The sequence below is a fragment of the Cetorhinus maximus genome, chromosome 13, assembly GCF_964194155.1.
Source record: "Cetorhinus maximus chromosome 13, sCetMax3.hap1.1, whole genome shotgun sequence".
Lineage (NCBI taxonomy): Eukaryota > Metazoa > Chordata > Chondrichthyes > Lamniformes > Cetorhinidae > Cetorhinus > Cetorhinus maximus.
Genome location: NC_135891.1, coordinates 29,381,749 through 29,395,635, shown reverse-complemented (window position 1 = coordinate 29,395,635; position 13,887 = coordinate 29,381,749). Strand labels below are relative to the sequence as shown.

Here is a 13,887-nt window from a genome sequence, read left to right as displayed (position 1 = left end):
CACTTTCCTGAATGAGTGCTACTCCAACAACACTCAAGAAGCTGGACACCATCCAGGACAAAGCAGCTCACTTTATTGGCGCCCCATCCACGACCTTAAACATTCACTTGCTCCACCATTGTTGCACAGAAGCAGCAGTTACTACTATCTACAATATGCACTGCAGCAACTAGCCAAAATTCCTTTCACAGCACCTTCCAAACCTGTGAACCCCTACCTCCTAGAAGGACAAGGGCAGTAGATGCATGGGAACACCACCACCTGCAAGTTCCCTTCTAAGGCACACACCACCCTGACTTGGAACTACATTGCCATTGCTTCACCATTGCTGGGTCAAAATCCTGGAACTCCCTTCCTAACAGCACCCTGGGTGTACCTACACAACATGGACTGCAGCAGTTCAAGAAGGTGACTCATTAGCTCCTTCTCAAGGGCAATTAGGAATGGGCAATAAATGCTAGCCTCACCAGTGACGCCCACACCCCATGAAAGAATGAAAAAAAGGATTGGGAACAGGACAATAAGGCTTTCATGATTATCTTGATGTATTTGCCTATTTCTGCCTGGCAGGACCAGTGTAAACCTCTCCCATGACTATTCAGAAACAATCTTAACGAGACTTGAAAAATGTAACAAGCTAAAGTCCAATTGAATATTAAGAATTCATCGTACCTTACATCCTGTCCGACAGGTTCCACGGGTACTGGGCAATTTGATGAAAAAGAACAGTGAATAACCATGACTCAGTTTTGAGAGGCGTTTGATATCAAACATTGGTGCTAATGAACCATCATACAATATATGTGATGTAACCGAAATTTAAACTTAATCATGCAGCAAAGTTTCAAACATAGTACCACAAGAGTAACACTGAAATAGATGGATAAATCTATGCAATAGGCTATTGCATTACAAAGCATGATGGAAAATGCAGCATCAGTATATATAGGTTTTACAGGGTATTATAAGGTCAGTTGTACTAAATTACATTGTACCTGCATTGGTTAGTGAACTTGCAGTAATAAAATTAGCAGCAAAATTATTGCAAAACATTCCAGTAAACTATCAGTGATTACCAAAACATAATAGAAAGTGAAAGGTAGTTATGCTTACTCCTGATTCCCTTTGAGCGGGTGCGCAGCCTCTTTTCATCAACATCTTGGTTCATCTGTAAAACGAAAAATTGCAGTTAATGGACTGTAGGTTTAATTTGCCTCAAATATGCGCAGCTTATATTAAGCATGATCAGATCGGTTTCCAAAGACATAAAAGAGAAATTACTGTAGTATTTATTCTAAATTATTATGGTATAAATGCTTAAGAAACTCATACCAAAATCCTCTCTCCACTATTTGAATGGAGCCATCAACCAATTTATTTTAATCTATTCATCTGCCAAAATAGCAGAAAGAGGAATTTGATACAAACAATGGCAACAAGTTGCCTTTAATGTCTAAAATATCACATGGAACTTCACAGAGGTATAATCAGGCAAAAAAGGATCTTGAGCCCACAAAATAGACATTAGAAGTAGTGATAAAAAACTTGGACCTAGTCGTCGATTTTAATGAGGGATAAAAAGGAGGAGAAGATGGTGGAGGAGCAAATGAGAAATTCTACAGCTTGAGATCTATAGCTGAAGGTATGGCATCAACATATTTTTATGATAACATCATTGATAGTAAGTTTCAGGCTATATTATTCAAAATAACTGATATATTTAAGATTGGTTAATTTTATTTTATATTCGTTCATGGGATGTGGGTGTCCCTGGCCAAGCCAGCATTTATTTCCCATCCCTAATTGCCTTTGAGAAAGTGGTGGTGAGTCATCTTCTTATTGCCATTGAATATCAAGGGGAGATGGTTGGATTCTTTCTTGTTGGAGATGGTCATTGCCTGGCACTTGTGTGACATGAATGTTACTTGCCACTTCTCAGTCCAAGCATGTATATTGTTCAGCACTTGCTGCACATGGACACGGACTGCTTCAGTATCTGAGGAGTCGTGAATGGTGCTGAACATTGTGCAATCATCAGCAAACATCCCTACTTCTGACCTTATAATGGAAGAAGGTCATTGATGAAGCAGCAGAAGATGGTTGGGCCTAAGGCACTACCCCGAGGAACTCCTGCAGCAATGTCCCAGGACTGAGATGATTGACCTCCAACAACCACAACCATCTTCCTTTGCACCAGGTATGACTCCAACCAGTGAGAGTTTTCCTCTGATTCTTATTGACTCTGGCTTTGCCAGGGTTCCTTGATAACACACTCGGTGAAATGCTTCCTTGATGTCAAGGGCAGTCATTCTCCCCTACCTCTTGAGTTCAGCTCTTTTGTCCATGTTTGGACCAAGGCTGTAATGAGGTCAAGGGCTGAATGGCTCTGGTGGAACCTAAACTGAGCATCAGTGAGCAGGTTGTTGCTGAGTAAATGTCACTTGATAGCACTATTGATGACCCCTTCCATCACTTTACTGATGATCAAGAGTAGACTGATGGGGTGGCAATTGGCCGTGTTGGATTTATCTTGATTTTTGTGGACATGGCATACGTTAACGTTATGTTATATGTTATATTAAAGACTGAAAGATGTAATGCTGTATTATCACTTCAGCAATACCAGAAACACAATTAATTTCTATTTTTAGTGTAAATTCCCATTGGTAACATGGCTTGCACTTACTGCATTTGCAGTGGAGCAGGTGTGGGACAGGCTGCAATTCTATTTATTAGGCTTTCAATATACAGGACTTCAGCAATCCCATGATTGCAGAAGCTTTTTTCACAATAGACATGTTACTTTTCATTATGGAGGCCTAAGTTCAGCTAAATCCCTGTTTAGCATTTTATTCACATACATTTGGAATTTGGCAGCAATGCAAATTATATGTACGATGACTTGGCAATTGCTGCTTTCAGCAAATAAATTATTAAAATAGATGCCACATGAAACTCTGTGTAGTACACACGATCTGTTAAATTTATATCTATGTGTTGATCTGGCAGAAACAAATAATAAGATAGTATTCCTTCCCTGAATTTTAACAGAAAAGAGGCAAAGAAGGTTTGAGAAGGATGATTGTTAATGAAGGTTTTATATTGAAGTGCTCCATAGGTCATAAGTGTTTATATGTGCTGCAGTATTAGTAATTTGAGGCCACAGACTTTCTAGATATAGACACTCTTTGGTCTTTTAAATTCTGCTACTTTGCAGGAAGTGATCTATTGATTTAATGTGCTGTAGCATCCCACTTAAATTAACTTACATATCTAATTCTACTGATTTTCCTTTTTTAGGTGGCTGTGGGAAAATAGAGAATAAAAACATAAATTTGAAATTAACAAATGACCATGGGAAATAATACGCTAATGGATGTAGGAAATCAGGATCCTAAATTTTAAACTTTCATAATTTTAAGTGTGCTCTGGTTCTACATTATGTACAGGAGTTAGAACTGCAGATGCAATAATTCTCAGATTGCTATTCTGAATATAACTCTAAAGCAAGTATGTGGAGCAGTTTGCTGGGAACTAGGCATATTATATGCAATATGTATACGATATGTTATCATATTTATAGTGTTTAGGCATTGGAGTGCACCAGCTGCAGCTGGGGCCATTGCAGAGTTCTACTATTATTTATAACATGACTACAGCAAATGTTTCACTGAGAGAGTGGAAACCTTTTTGTCACCTTGGTGTGTTTGTTATGCAGGTTACTGGGTGTTTCACAAGTTCTGAGCTTTTCAGTACTTCCTTGAGTCCAAGTTTGATTCAGCAGCTCACCTCTAAATTCATTTTCTGTGTGATTTAAAGTAAGATTTTTTTAAAGAAAAAAAGCACCACATAACTGCTCAAAAGACAATTTACAGTCAACTTGAACACATTTTGAAAACTTGCCAAGCTTCATAAGAGAAACATGCTTAGTGTATGGTAAGTAACATGCAAACTATCTATTTGGCCATCATGGCACAGCTGCTACCCCATGAATCCTGCATAATATTAATGAGATCACTCATCTCTTTTTAATTATTTTTCCAGCTCATTGTACAAATGATTGAAATAGCATTTTAAATCTATATCAAGCAATAACGTTTACTAGTAACTTACTCACATGATTTGACAGTTATGCGACAAAATTCTACAATATGCATTCCTCTATTGTAATTGTATCTTGCAACAGGCAAGGCAGTCATAATTCAAAGTAAAAATGTTACGGAGATGAAACGCTACAAAATATATTTGGATTAAACTGAAGGTTTTCAGAAGTTTTTTTCGCTACATGGAACTCTGTAAAAGCTGCGAGATTGGTTGCTGTGCTAGTTATTTTGCAAGTTGCTGGTGGCAGAAAGCATATTTGACATTTTTCCTTTGGACAGTTGAATGTCCAACATATGCAGAAACCTAGCACCATGCTTAAGAGTCAAATACAAGTTATCGATAAATCCATACAAGTTTCTATTTGCCTGAGATGGAGTGAACAGCTCTCTTGCAGTAAGGACTTACAGCACATATGCAAATCCAGAAAACTTTGATGCAAGTTGGCAGAGCAAAAGTTTAGGGACATTTAACTGTGTGTATGGATACTGTTGCAATTTAGCAAGTTAAGATCACATAATCTACTAGCATAGAGCAATGGCAAGACCACCTTAGCAATTAAGGCTTTGACTTGCAGGGTCTTTGGAAACAAATGGGAAGAATCTCAGACTTCAGTGACAAGGCTCTTCTTCCAGGTTTCATTAATAAACCAGGTTGTCAGGTCAATCAATGGCATCTTAGGTACTAAGGACATGCATAAGTTAAGTACTGGACTAATGAATCTGCCACAGAGTTCTGAACTTCCATCGGCAGCTATATTTACTTAGAGGCACTACAACCTCATACAGATCCCACCTTCTTCCTCCTAAAGTCTTGAGCTGGTCACTAGACAACTGATAAGTGCAGGTATGAGTCCTGCTAACTGGTTAACATGCACTAGGGTCTCCTTAAGAGTGGCTTGATGAGCACCATAACTCCGCCATAAAATTTGGAGCACATTTCCACCATCTTCCTACCATAGCATGGATACATACCATGGAACAAAGGCTTCACCAGAGATGTGGAACTTCAGCAGCAGTTGTTTGTCTAACCTAATCATATATCTGTAGGTAACACTTTCCAGCAGTTGTTATCTCAAGTCTGAGAGTTCTCTCATAAGGTATATGACAGACAGCTGCATCAGTGTAGTGGAGTTTAACATGCAAGGAGCAGCTTGTGACATGCCAGTCATCTTTAATGTTCCTGATTTCCAAGTTCAGGGCCACTTACCACGCATAATCATCTCCAACTGGTTCATCTAAGTCCTCAAGTGAGGGACTTTGGTAAAGAGGCATGTGCACTCTGAGGCTGGCTCCTTCTCAAGAGTACTTAATGGTTTGGGGGGGGGGGGGGTGGGGGGCAAGATTGTTGCCTTCCCTACAATTGTTCCCCTTTTGACTCAAATTGGTGGCACAGCCTGATCTTGAAATTTGCATGTGGGTCAGAGTAAACTCTTCTATTTCACATCTATTTCTCCTGAACCCTAAGGGAGAGCTGTTTGCAGGCGTCTTATACACTGCAAGCATAGTTGAATTGGAAGAAAGACAAGAAATTCGAAGTGTCCTTCATCACTTCCTAGCCCTTGCTGACAGATTTGCTTCTCCAGGTTTTTCATGAGCCAAGTTGACAAACCAAGCATCAACAAACTTTTAGACAGAAGAAAGGAAAGATTCAGCAAACTTTGTTTATCTATCCAGTATCTGCAGTAGTACATAGGGAGTTATTATAAATCATCCTGTTGTAGACAGAAAACTGATTTGCAATATTTTCTCCTGCTTTAAAAAAATCAAAATAAAATGTTATTTCTGTATCTCTTCCCAAACCAAAAATGAGCCGATTTGAAAGAATATAAAAATGGAAACCATACTATTGACTCAATCTCTAACCTTGCAAGATGTAGCTCAGACATCAGAAGCTGTGTTTTATTGGTTAAAAACCACTGTAGCTCTGATTACCTTGTCCATTTATTTGCAATTATAAATAAGGGACTGTGATCAGATAAATACATATCACTTAAATTGGCAAGAAAAGAAACAGTTTAAAATTCATGTTTACTAGTCTTTCAGTCAGCACCTATTCAAATAAGAAATACTTCCAAAGTAATTGATACAGGACTTGAGCTTGCATTTTCTTTGAAACAGTTAAACTGAGAGGTCACTTGATAGCAGCATTGCACTCCTACCAGGACATTATCAGTTCAACTCTCAGCCCAGGGTGACATTCAAGCTTGTCTGAATTTACTGAAGCTGTTTCTTTATGATGAAACTTCAAAACAGGTTACAGATTTTCTAATTTAAAAGTGCTACTCTCACTACGAAAATGGTGAGGCTTGACAGGTTGACAGTAATTTGAGAATTTAATGGGTGTCCAAAGTTTTGCTGCATAGTGAAATGAACATGTTCTATTTATTCTATTTTAGCAGAGTAGTTTGTTTGTGTCCTTTGTTGATATCCAGGACCGCTATTCTAATCAGTGACATTAAATTCTATTTTTATTCTGTGCCATTTATCAGTTTGGTGATCACAATCCATGATTCCATACATTTAGAATTTAGCTCCATTGGTTTATGCTGACTAAAAAAAAACCTTTTTCTTATATGGGGTTAAACAATTTTCAAGGGTTACTTATATTGTATGTTTTTGCAGTATTCCTTGATTTGGCTCTTTATGTCATGAAACCCACAGATCAGTGGATATTGGTAACTAGCAAAAATATAAATGCTTTTGCCTTTCTTAAATGATAGCAATTACCTCAATGGTCATTTTTCATTTAATTGATTGAAATTCTATACACAGAATCTGTTAACTGATATATCTTAAAAACAATCAGTTGACAGGGTTGCTGAGTATAAATGTATGACGTTTGCCCAGAAACAATCTAATTTGTTCCAAAAGTAAGCATAGTATTATTGTTGTAATTTGTTATAACATTATCACATTATCAGTATGTGATCCACTAAACATGGAGCGCTACTTTCTCCTCCATTTCGTACACATTCAATGGGCTGTGTTATGTGTATAAATAATTACATATCCTTCTTCTTTACTTATTTCCCATGTGAAAATCTCCACCAACTTTTTCTCCCCAGGGTAAACCACTTTTCCAGAAATCACTCCTTATGCACTGCATATGGTTATTTTCTGGGTGCAGCAGTGATCTTGGCTGCAACTCCATCTGTTCTTTTTCCCAGAAAACAAGAAAGGAGTAGGACGCAGCTGATAACTACCTCTTGCACAAATGTGAACACCAACAACAATTAAACAAGTTGTGCCTTATCCAATTTTACAACATTTAACTCAAGATCTTAAACTTCTTGTTGACAATGAACTATTCCATATTGTTCAATCCTAATCCTTATTAATAATATAATTTACTCTCCAATTTGAATCAATTCAGTATTTTTAATTGCAGTGCAAAGGTAAGGCAGGTTTCTGTAAAACTTGCAGCACAGGTATTTAAAAAGTGTTTCTGATTTGTACCTTACTGAATATGTCACCATGTATGTTAGGTCTACACCACTTTTGAGCTGTATTTAAGCACAGCATGTTATATACACTACAACAGTGAACAACTAATGACCATTTTAGACTCCCAATCAGCACTGAGGATGGTTATATCCTTGCATATAATCTTCCCATTGTGCAACATGGTTTTGGAATGTATTGATTTACATTTTGGTAATTTAGGGATTCAGACATCTGCACTGAGCTGAAGTCCACTTACTGAACTTACAGCTCCAATTAACAATGCACTATACCACAATGTATTATACCACACTCACAACCAAAGTGCATAAACAATGAAACACACAATTGCATGCTATACAGGTTTGTTGTCCAATGACTAGTCAATAGAGATTAAATTTTGGTGAAATAAACTACATCATTACATGGAAATACAGTAACAGTAGCTTTTTCTATCTTGCTTTTCTTCACAGTTATCTATTTTCTCTTATCCTGCACAGTCGCTGTTTTATAATTTTATCATTTTAGTAGGCAACATCAGCAAATTCATCCTGACAAATTGGAAGACTTTGTCTGTCAGTGCAGCAAACCACAAACTTAGGGCGATAATTAATGGAGGTGGTAGGCAAGAGCACCGCTTTGCCTCTTTACAGGAAAGGCAAACAAATTAAGCACCAATCGGGCACTTAACTGGGCAGCAGTGAGCCTTCCCTGGGATCAAGGACCATGGTGGGGGGGGTGGGGGTGGTGGTGCGGAATTCCCACCCTCCAAGAGCTGCCAGCCAATCAGAAGCTTTGGCAGCACCACTGGGGAGGCAGTGGCTTCTATCAGTATTATACCCATCTGAGACCTCGGATTGAGGTGAGTGATGGTGGGGGCTGAGGTTATCGCTAGGGAAGGATTGACAGCAAGGGCAGAGGATGGCGTTCAGTGGACCCCCTGCCACTTCCCGATGCCGGATCCCTCGATCAGGCACTAGTGCCTTTGAACGAGGGACTCCCCCACCCCTGCCCCTGAGCCTGTAAGCAAGGTTTGCTTGTCAGACTCCCCGCATGACAAGTCCCCACCTGCTGCTGGGTGAATACCAGCGGTGGTAGAATAAGACCCTTAAATGGGCGTTAATTGCCCACTTAAGGGCCTCAATTAGAGGTGGCAGGAAGACCATTCACGGGCTTCAGCTGCCACCCTTCCACCCGATTAAATGCCACCCCATCGCCAAAATCACCATGGCGGGGGGGCCCTTGGTTTCTGCTTTTTTTGGAATTTTTGGACTAAATGTTGGACATGTGATTTTTAAAATCCTGTGAAGAGCTAAAAAATACTCATTATAAAACAGGAAACATTATAGTTTGATTTTATTTAAAATGCTGCGACATTAGGAGGAATGTGTACAGTATTAATCCTGAGACCAGCAAAAGCAATGCCAAGATTTAAGGAATCTTGGCTGTTCAGTTTGAGATAAATAATGTTCAAATCTTCTAGTTTGCTTGCTGTGATCAGTATTAACCTGCACAAAATCTATAAAATCAAGCTTCTTAGGTGGCTACCTGACACACATAGTAGTTCCCTAGGTTGTTCCATTTACACTGTAGTGCATAGTCTATGTGTGTGTGTATATATATCTATATATATATGTATGTGTGTGCATATATAAAAGTTAGTATGCTTAGCTAGTTGAAGTTTTAATATATATAAGAAAAAACTTTTACCAGCTGAACATAATAACATTTATATACAAATCACTAGATCAAATTAAAAATAAATGACCAATTGCATACACATTTAAAAATGAATCCTTTGTGACTCTTCTCATGTTCAGCAGATTTCAATTTGAAATGTGACAAGTGTGGTGAGGTTAAACAAAGGCTTCCTGCTGACTACACTTACAGAAACCACGTGATTCCTTTCTTACAAATGTAAATGGCCCCTTTACAGCTTGCAGGAGATATACAGTACAACACATGTTTTACACTTCATCCCGTATTTGAATTTTTTTTTAAACAGTGTCAGTGTAATTATTATTTCAAATTAGAACTGAAGGATCTAATCTTCAATAATACTCAAACAGCTTTGATAAAACTTTGTTACACGGTTATTTTCTCATTGCGGTATAAGGTGTAAAGCAGTTTCAATACTTGTACATGACTGTTAGTGAATCCCTCTGTATAATGATCGTTTTAGGAAGGCTTTTCTATCATACAGCCCCAAAAAAACATACGAAAATCCCTAAAAACAAATTCACAAATTATGTGGTTTTAGGAAACGAATTTGTTAATTATAATATAACAAATGCACAGGCGGTTTAATGGGAATAATGGGCTTCTTCTCTTTGCTGCAATGATAGGATTTGTTTCTATAGGTGAAGTATTTTTTTCACCGATTATTGACCATGTTCTCTGAGAAGCAAGGAGCTGCTTGAAACAGCTGTTCTTTTCTCACAGCTAATTGCTTTTATTCCAGGTCTTTATTAGCAAGTCACCTGTTCCTGTCACTGTGTAATCAATGATAGAAATCAGCACTTTCTCACAAATCATGCAAACAAATCTGTGCAAAGCTGGTCCCAGAAAACACCTACCACCAAATTATCTGTCGGCATCGTAAACAGTCTGCCAAATGGCTTCGAACTAAAATACAAAACAATTAGGAGATTGGAAGTATTCAAGCTATTTAACTTCAAGCAAGGCTTCCACATAAAAGCAGTCTTTGTTTTTTAACACTAGAACAAAATAGCACTTAGCTAGAATTTTGCACTTTGCTAAAAAGCAGTAAATTAACAGGACTTACAACTTAAACCATGATTTTTTTGATGAAATTACTTATTTTGTATTGCATGTTTGAAAGAATGTGATTGCAGTTTATCAGAGTGTATAAAATATTGTTTAAAGTTCATGTGAAAAGTGAAACTTTAAGGTATCAAAATAAAATTGGGGTAGCTAACTAAAGCCTGTGGTAAGTTATAATACATCTTATTTATAAATGTATTAGTTTTGCAATATTATGAAGCAGGAAATGTATATCAACTAAGTTAAATTCTTGTGTGATTGCCCAAGATTTTTCTAAATTCAAGCCTTAATTCCCCAAGGAGTTTTTCTTTTGAAATACTACAACAGAAATTCAGAATCTTTTCATGAATTATTATTTGAATAGATGTTACTATCCTGCTTAAATCACACAGAATGAGTTCTCCAAGAGCAAGGAATCAAAGTAGAAAACACAGAGAAACAAGGAGCAAATCCAACACTGGAACTCAAGGTTTATCTGAGATCTCTACTACTCTGTTTTTTTTTGAAAAATAATCTCACTGGTAGACCCAATTTATCAAATGCAAAAGTCCTTTACAGAAAGAACATCAAAAAGTCAGCCTTGATTTCGAACCTAAGCAAGTTATCATCGTGTTATATAGTTTTTGTAGCATCAAGAGCCTACCAGTTCAAACAAACAGCTGACATATCAAAACGGCACCACAATCCTTTTTTACTTTAGAGTGCACAGATCAACTTCGCCAAGAGGGTAATTCTGGAATTAGTATGTGTTGGTCATTGTTTCCAAAATTAAAATCACCATATGGAAGATGACGATGAAGGAAACAGATGAGGAAAGGAAGGTTCACGAGATACAGTTAAAGTGATGTAAATTCAACCTGAAGTGGCTTCTATTGACAAACAGATCAGCTGTGTCCGTACAAAGCTTAGAGAACAGAAGAGATCCAACAACATACTGGATGTAGCTGTAAATTAAGCTCTCTCCAAGCTGTCCCAGTTAAACAAATAGTTTTTCCCAACAAGGCAGGACAAGCAGTTTCAGTTATATTCATCAGACTTCAACAGAGGGCAAGAACACAAGCTTTGTCTTCCTTTGTCAGGAGGAGAACATTAATATTGACTTACCTTTTCCCCACAGCTATTGTCCACCTCGGTGAAATGACATCACGGAAAGCAATAATGAAATCTACAGCAGGGGCTGGGCCACGGCAGTCCACAACGGAGTATGAGACATGTGGTGGTTGAATTAAATATTTGATACTCCAGTGTGTCGTATAAGCCTGCTAAAGGCTGTGTGTCATTTACTTAATGACCAGTCTCATTAGTTAGATGGCAGAGAAGGCTTGATGCATTTTCTGTGTAAATACACTACCCATAAACCCTTGGGGTTGCAATATATCTGTTTACTCTATGAGGAGAAATGAATTTACTGTATACTATCTAATAGGTGGTCCTTGAAATTTAAACATTTCAGAACTATAGTTTCAAATATTCCTGCACCTACTGTGTAAAAAAGGAACACTAAACACCACTGGTTAATGCACCCAATCTGATTAAAATTTAATGGGTAAGATTACTTACTTTAATTTATGCTTTGAACTAAAAGCTTGTTAATGTCACAACTGTCAACCTCCCCCCCTCTAACCATACTTGTGGTAGAGTCCTAGGATTCCTATTAGAAACACTGTAAGCGGCCCAGGATATGACAGATGCCCTAGGTTATCAAAGCTACTTCCTTTGTTGGCTTCAAACCTTATTAGAGGCAAAGGACAGCAGCCATTCATTAAGATCATTTGAGATTTGCATTCAAATGTCATTTTCTATCTCACTTTACCAGGTTGTGCATATAGTAAGCTCCTACAAGCCAATCTCCTCTTGCCAAAATTCTATTAAATTCTTATCTCAAAGCACCAGGCAGTATTATACATTGCACTTCTTTTGTTATGCATTATGGCTGAAATCAATCAGCAGTGTCTGGTGTGGATCAGCTGTATCATGCCATTTTTAAAAGAATAACAAAGAAACAAACAACTAACAGAGACCACAAAGCACTAAGCACAGAGGCAAGCCTCAACCAAAGGACATCTCTAGATGCAAGAAAACTTTGGTTTCCTACAATATACTTTTAACTCACATTAGTACTACTAGCTGTGCAATTAAACAAACCACTGTTGAACAATAGCACAGAGAGAAAAAGTACACATTTTCACAAAAAAAATCTCATTTAGGAAGGAATCTGAAGTGAGTCATGGATTTAAATTAAAATAATTACAACACAATCAGTAAACCTTATCATTTTATCAACTAAACTAGACGGGTTATGTATAAGTTTTTTTTAAACAAGGATCCCTATACGAGAAGTTCTACAAGATAGACACCTTGGACAGCTCCCTTCAGTCTGTATGATCAGTGCAGGACAAAAACATGGTTCAGCACTTCAGTCAGCTCCAGAGATTTCTATTTCCTGCACAAACCTCAATTTGCTACTGTAAACATGACTTCAATTTCAGAAATATTGCCAAAGAGAAAGTATAAATATTAATATATATCAATTATTGAAGAGTTATAGTAAAAACACTAGTAAAAGTAGTTTATGAAGATTTGTTGAAAAGCTGCCATGCAATTCCTAACTTTTCAAAAACTCAAGATACCCAAGGTTTTTTGACTGGTTATTGTATGATTATATCAATACTTTTAACTAAATAATATTTACAATAACTGGACTAATACTTCTGTTAAAATACAGAGAAAGAGAGAGAGAGACAGCAATTTGATTTGAGCATTTTAAGCATTCATACAATAACTTCATCAGTAGTAATTTTTAGGCTTATACATTTTAAGTTAACAGTTCAGAAGTGGAGTTGTCTTGGAAAGTAAAACGACTGTGCTCTTTTGAACAACTCTCATTAATCTGCTACTTTTCCAACTGGGTTTCCTAACCTTTTCTACAATAAAGTAGCTAAACATGAACATTTTGCACAATATTGTAATAGTAAAAGAGTTTATATATCTAGAAAAACAAAGTTATTTTATCAATACTTCAAACATTTTATTGAAAAAATTGACATGAAAGTGAATCTGCTTATTGCTGAACTATTTTCAGTTCTACAACTGCTGAATAGAAGTTTTACTTTGAGCAAGTTCTGAGTTAAACTTTTTGCATAATCAATTAAGGCAACTCCTTCAATTACCAGCTGGGACTGAATTCATTTTTCATGTTAGTCTTACAACAGATTTTGAACCTATGCAGATGGGCAACCCTAATTCACCAGACTACAATTAGTCCTGTTGTATGCTGGATGCAACTGGTCAGCATTAATATTGTATACGTAACAGCTGAGCATTTGGAGTGAAACCTGCCTGTGGCAGACCCTGGCAGATGGAAACAGCATACAGAAACTTTTAATAAGCCTTCAGGCTAACATTGTCTTAATGATCCTTGTCAGGGGCATATCAGAATCACTGAAGAAACAAAACTTCTTTGTCCAAAGTCCAAGAACAGTATTTATCCTTTTCTATTTCAGCACAAGGATTAGTTTCAAGGAAACTAAAGTTTAAAGTTAATTTTGCATATCCCCAC

General features: G+C 37.3%; 1 protein-coding gene across 1 annotated transcript in view; it reads right to left on the bottom strand.

Annotated features, from left to right (window-relative positions):
• Positions 1 to 11,683, bottom strand: part of LOC144688508 (myelin transcription factor 1-like) — a 79,564-nt gene extending 67,881 nt beyond the window's left edge. The window contains exons 1-4 of the mRNA XM_078555166.1: positions 11,433 to 11,683; positions 3,698 to 3,804; positions 1,114 to 1,168; positions 673 to 703 (exon numbers count right to left, since the gene is read on the bottom strand). Of these exons, the coding sequence (XP_078411292.1) occupies positions 673 to 703; positions 1,114 to 1,168 (86 nt within the window). The 5' untranslated portion in view covers positions 3,698 to 3,804; positions 11,433 to 11,683. The remainder of the gene's footprint in view (positions 1 to 672; positions 704 to 1,113; positions 1,169 to 3,697; positions 3,805 to 11,432) is intronic.
• Positions 11,684 to 13,887: the final 2,204 nt, after the last annotated feature.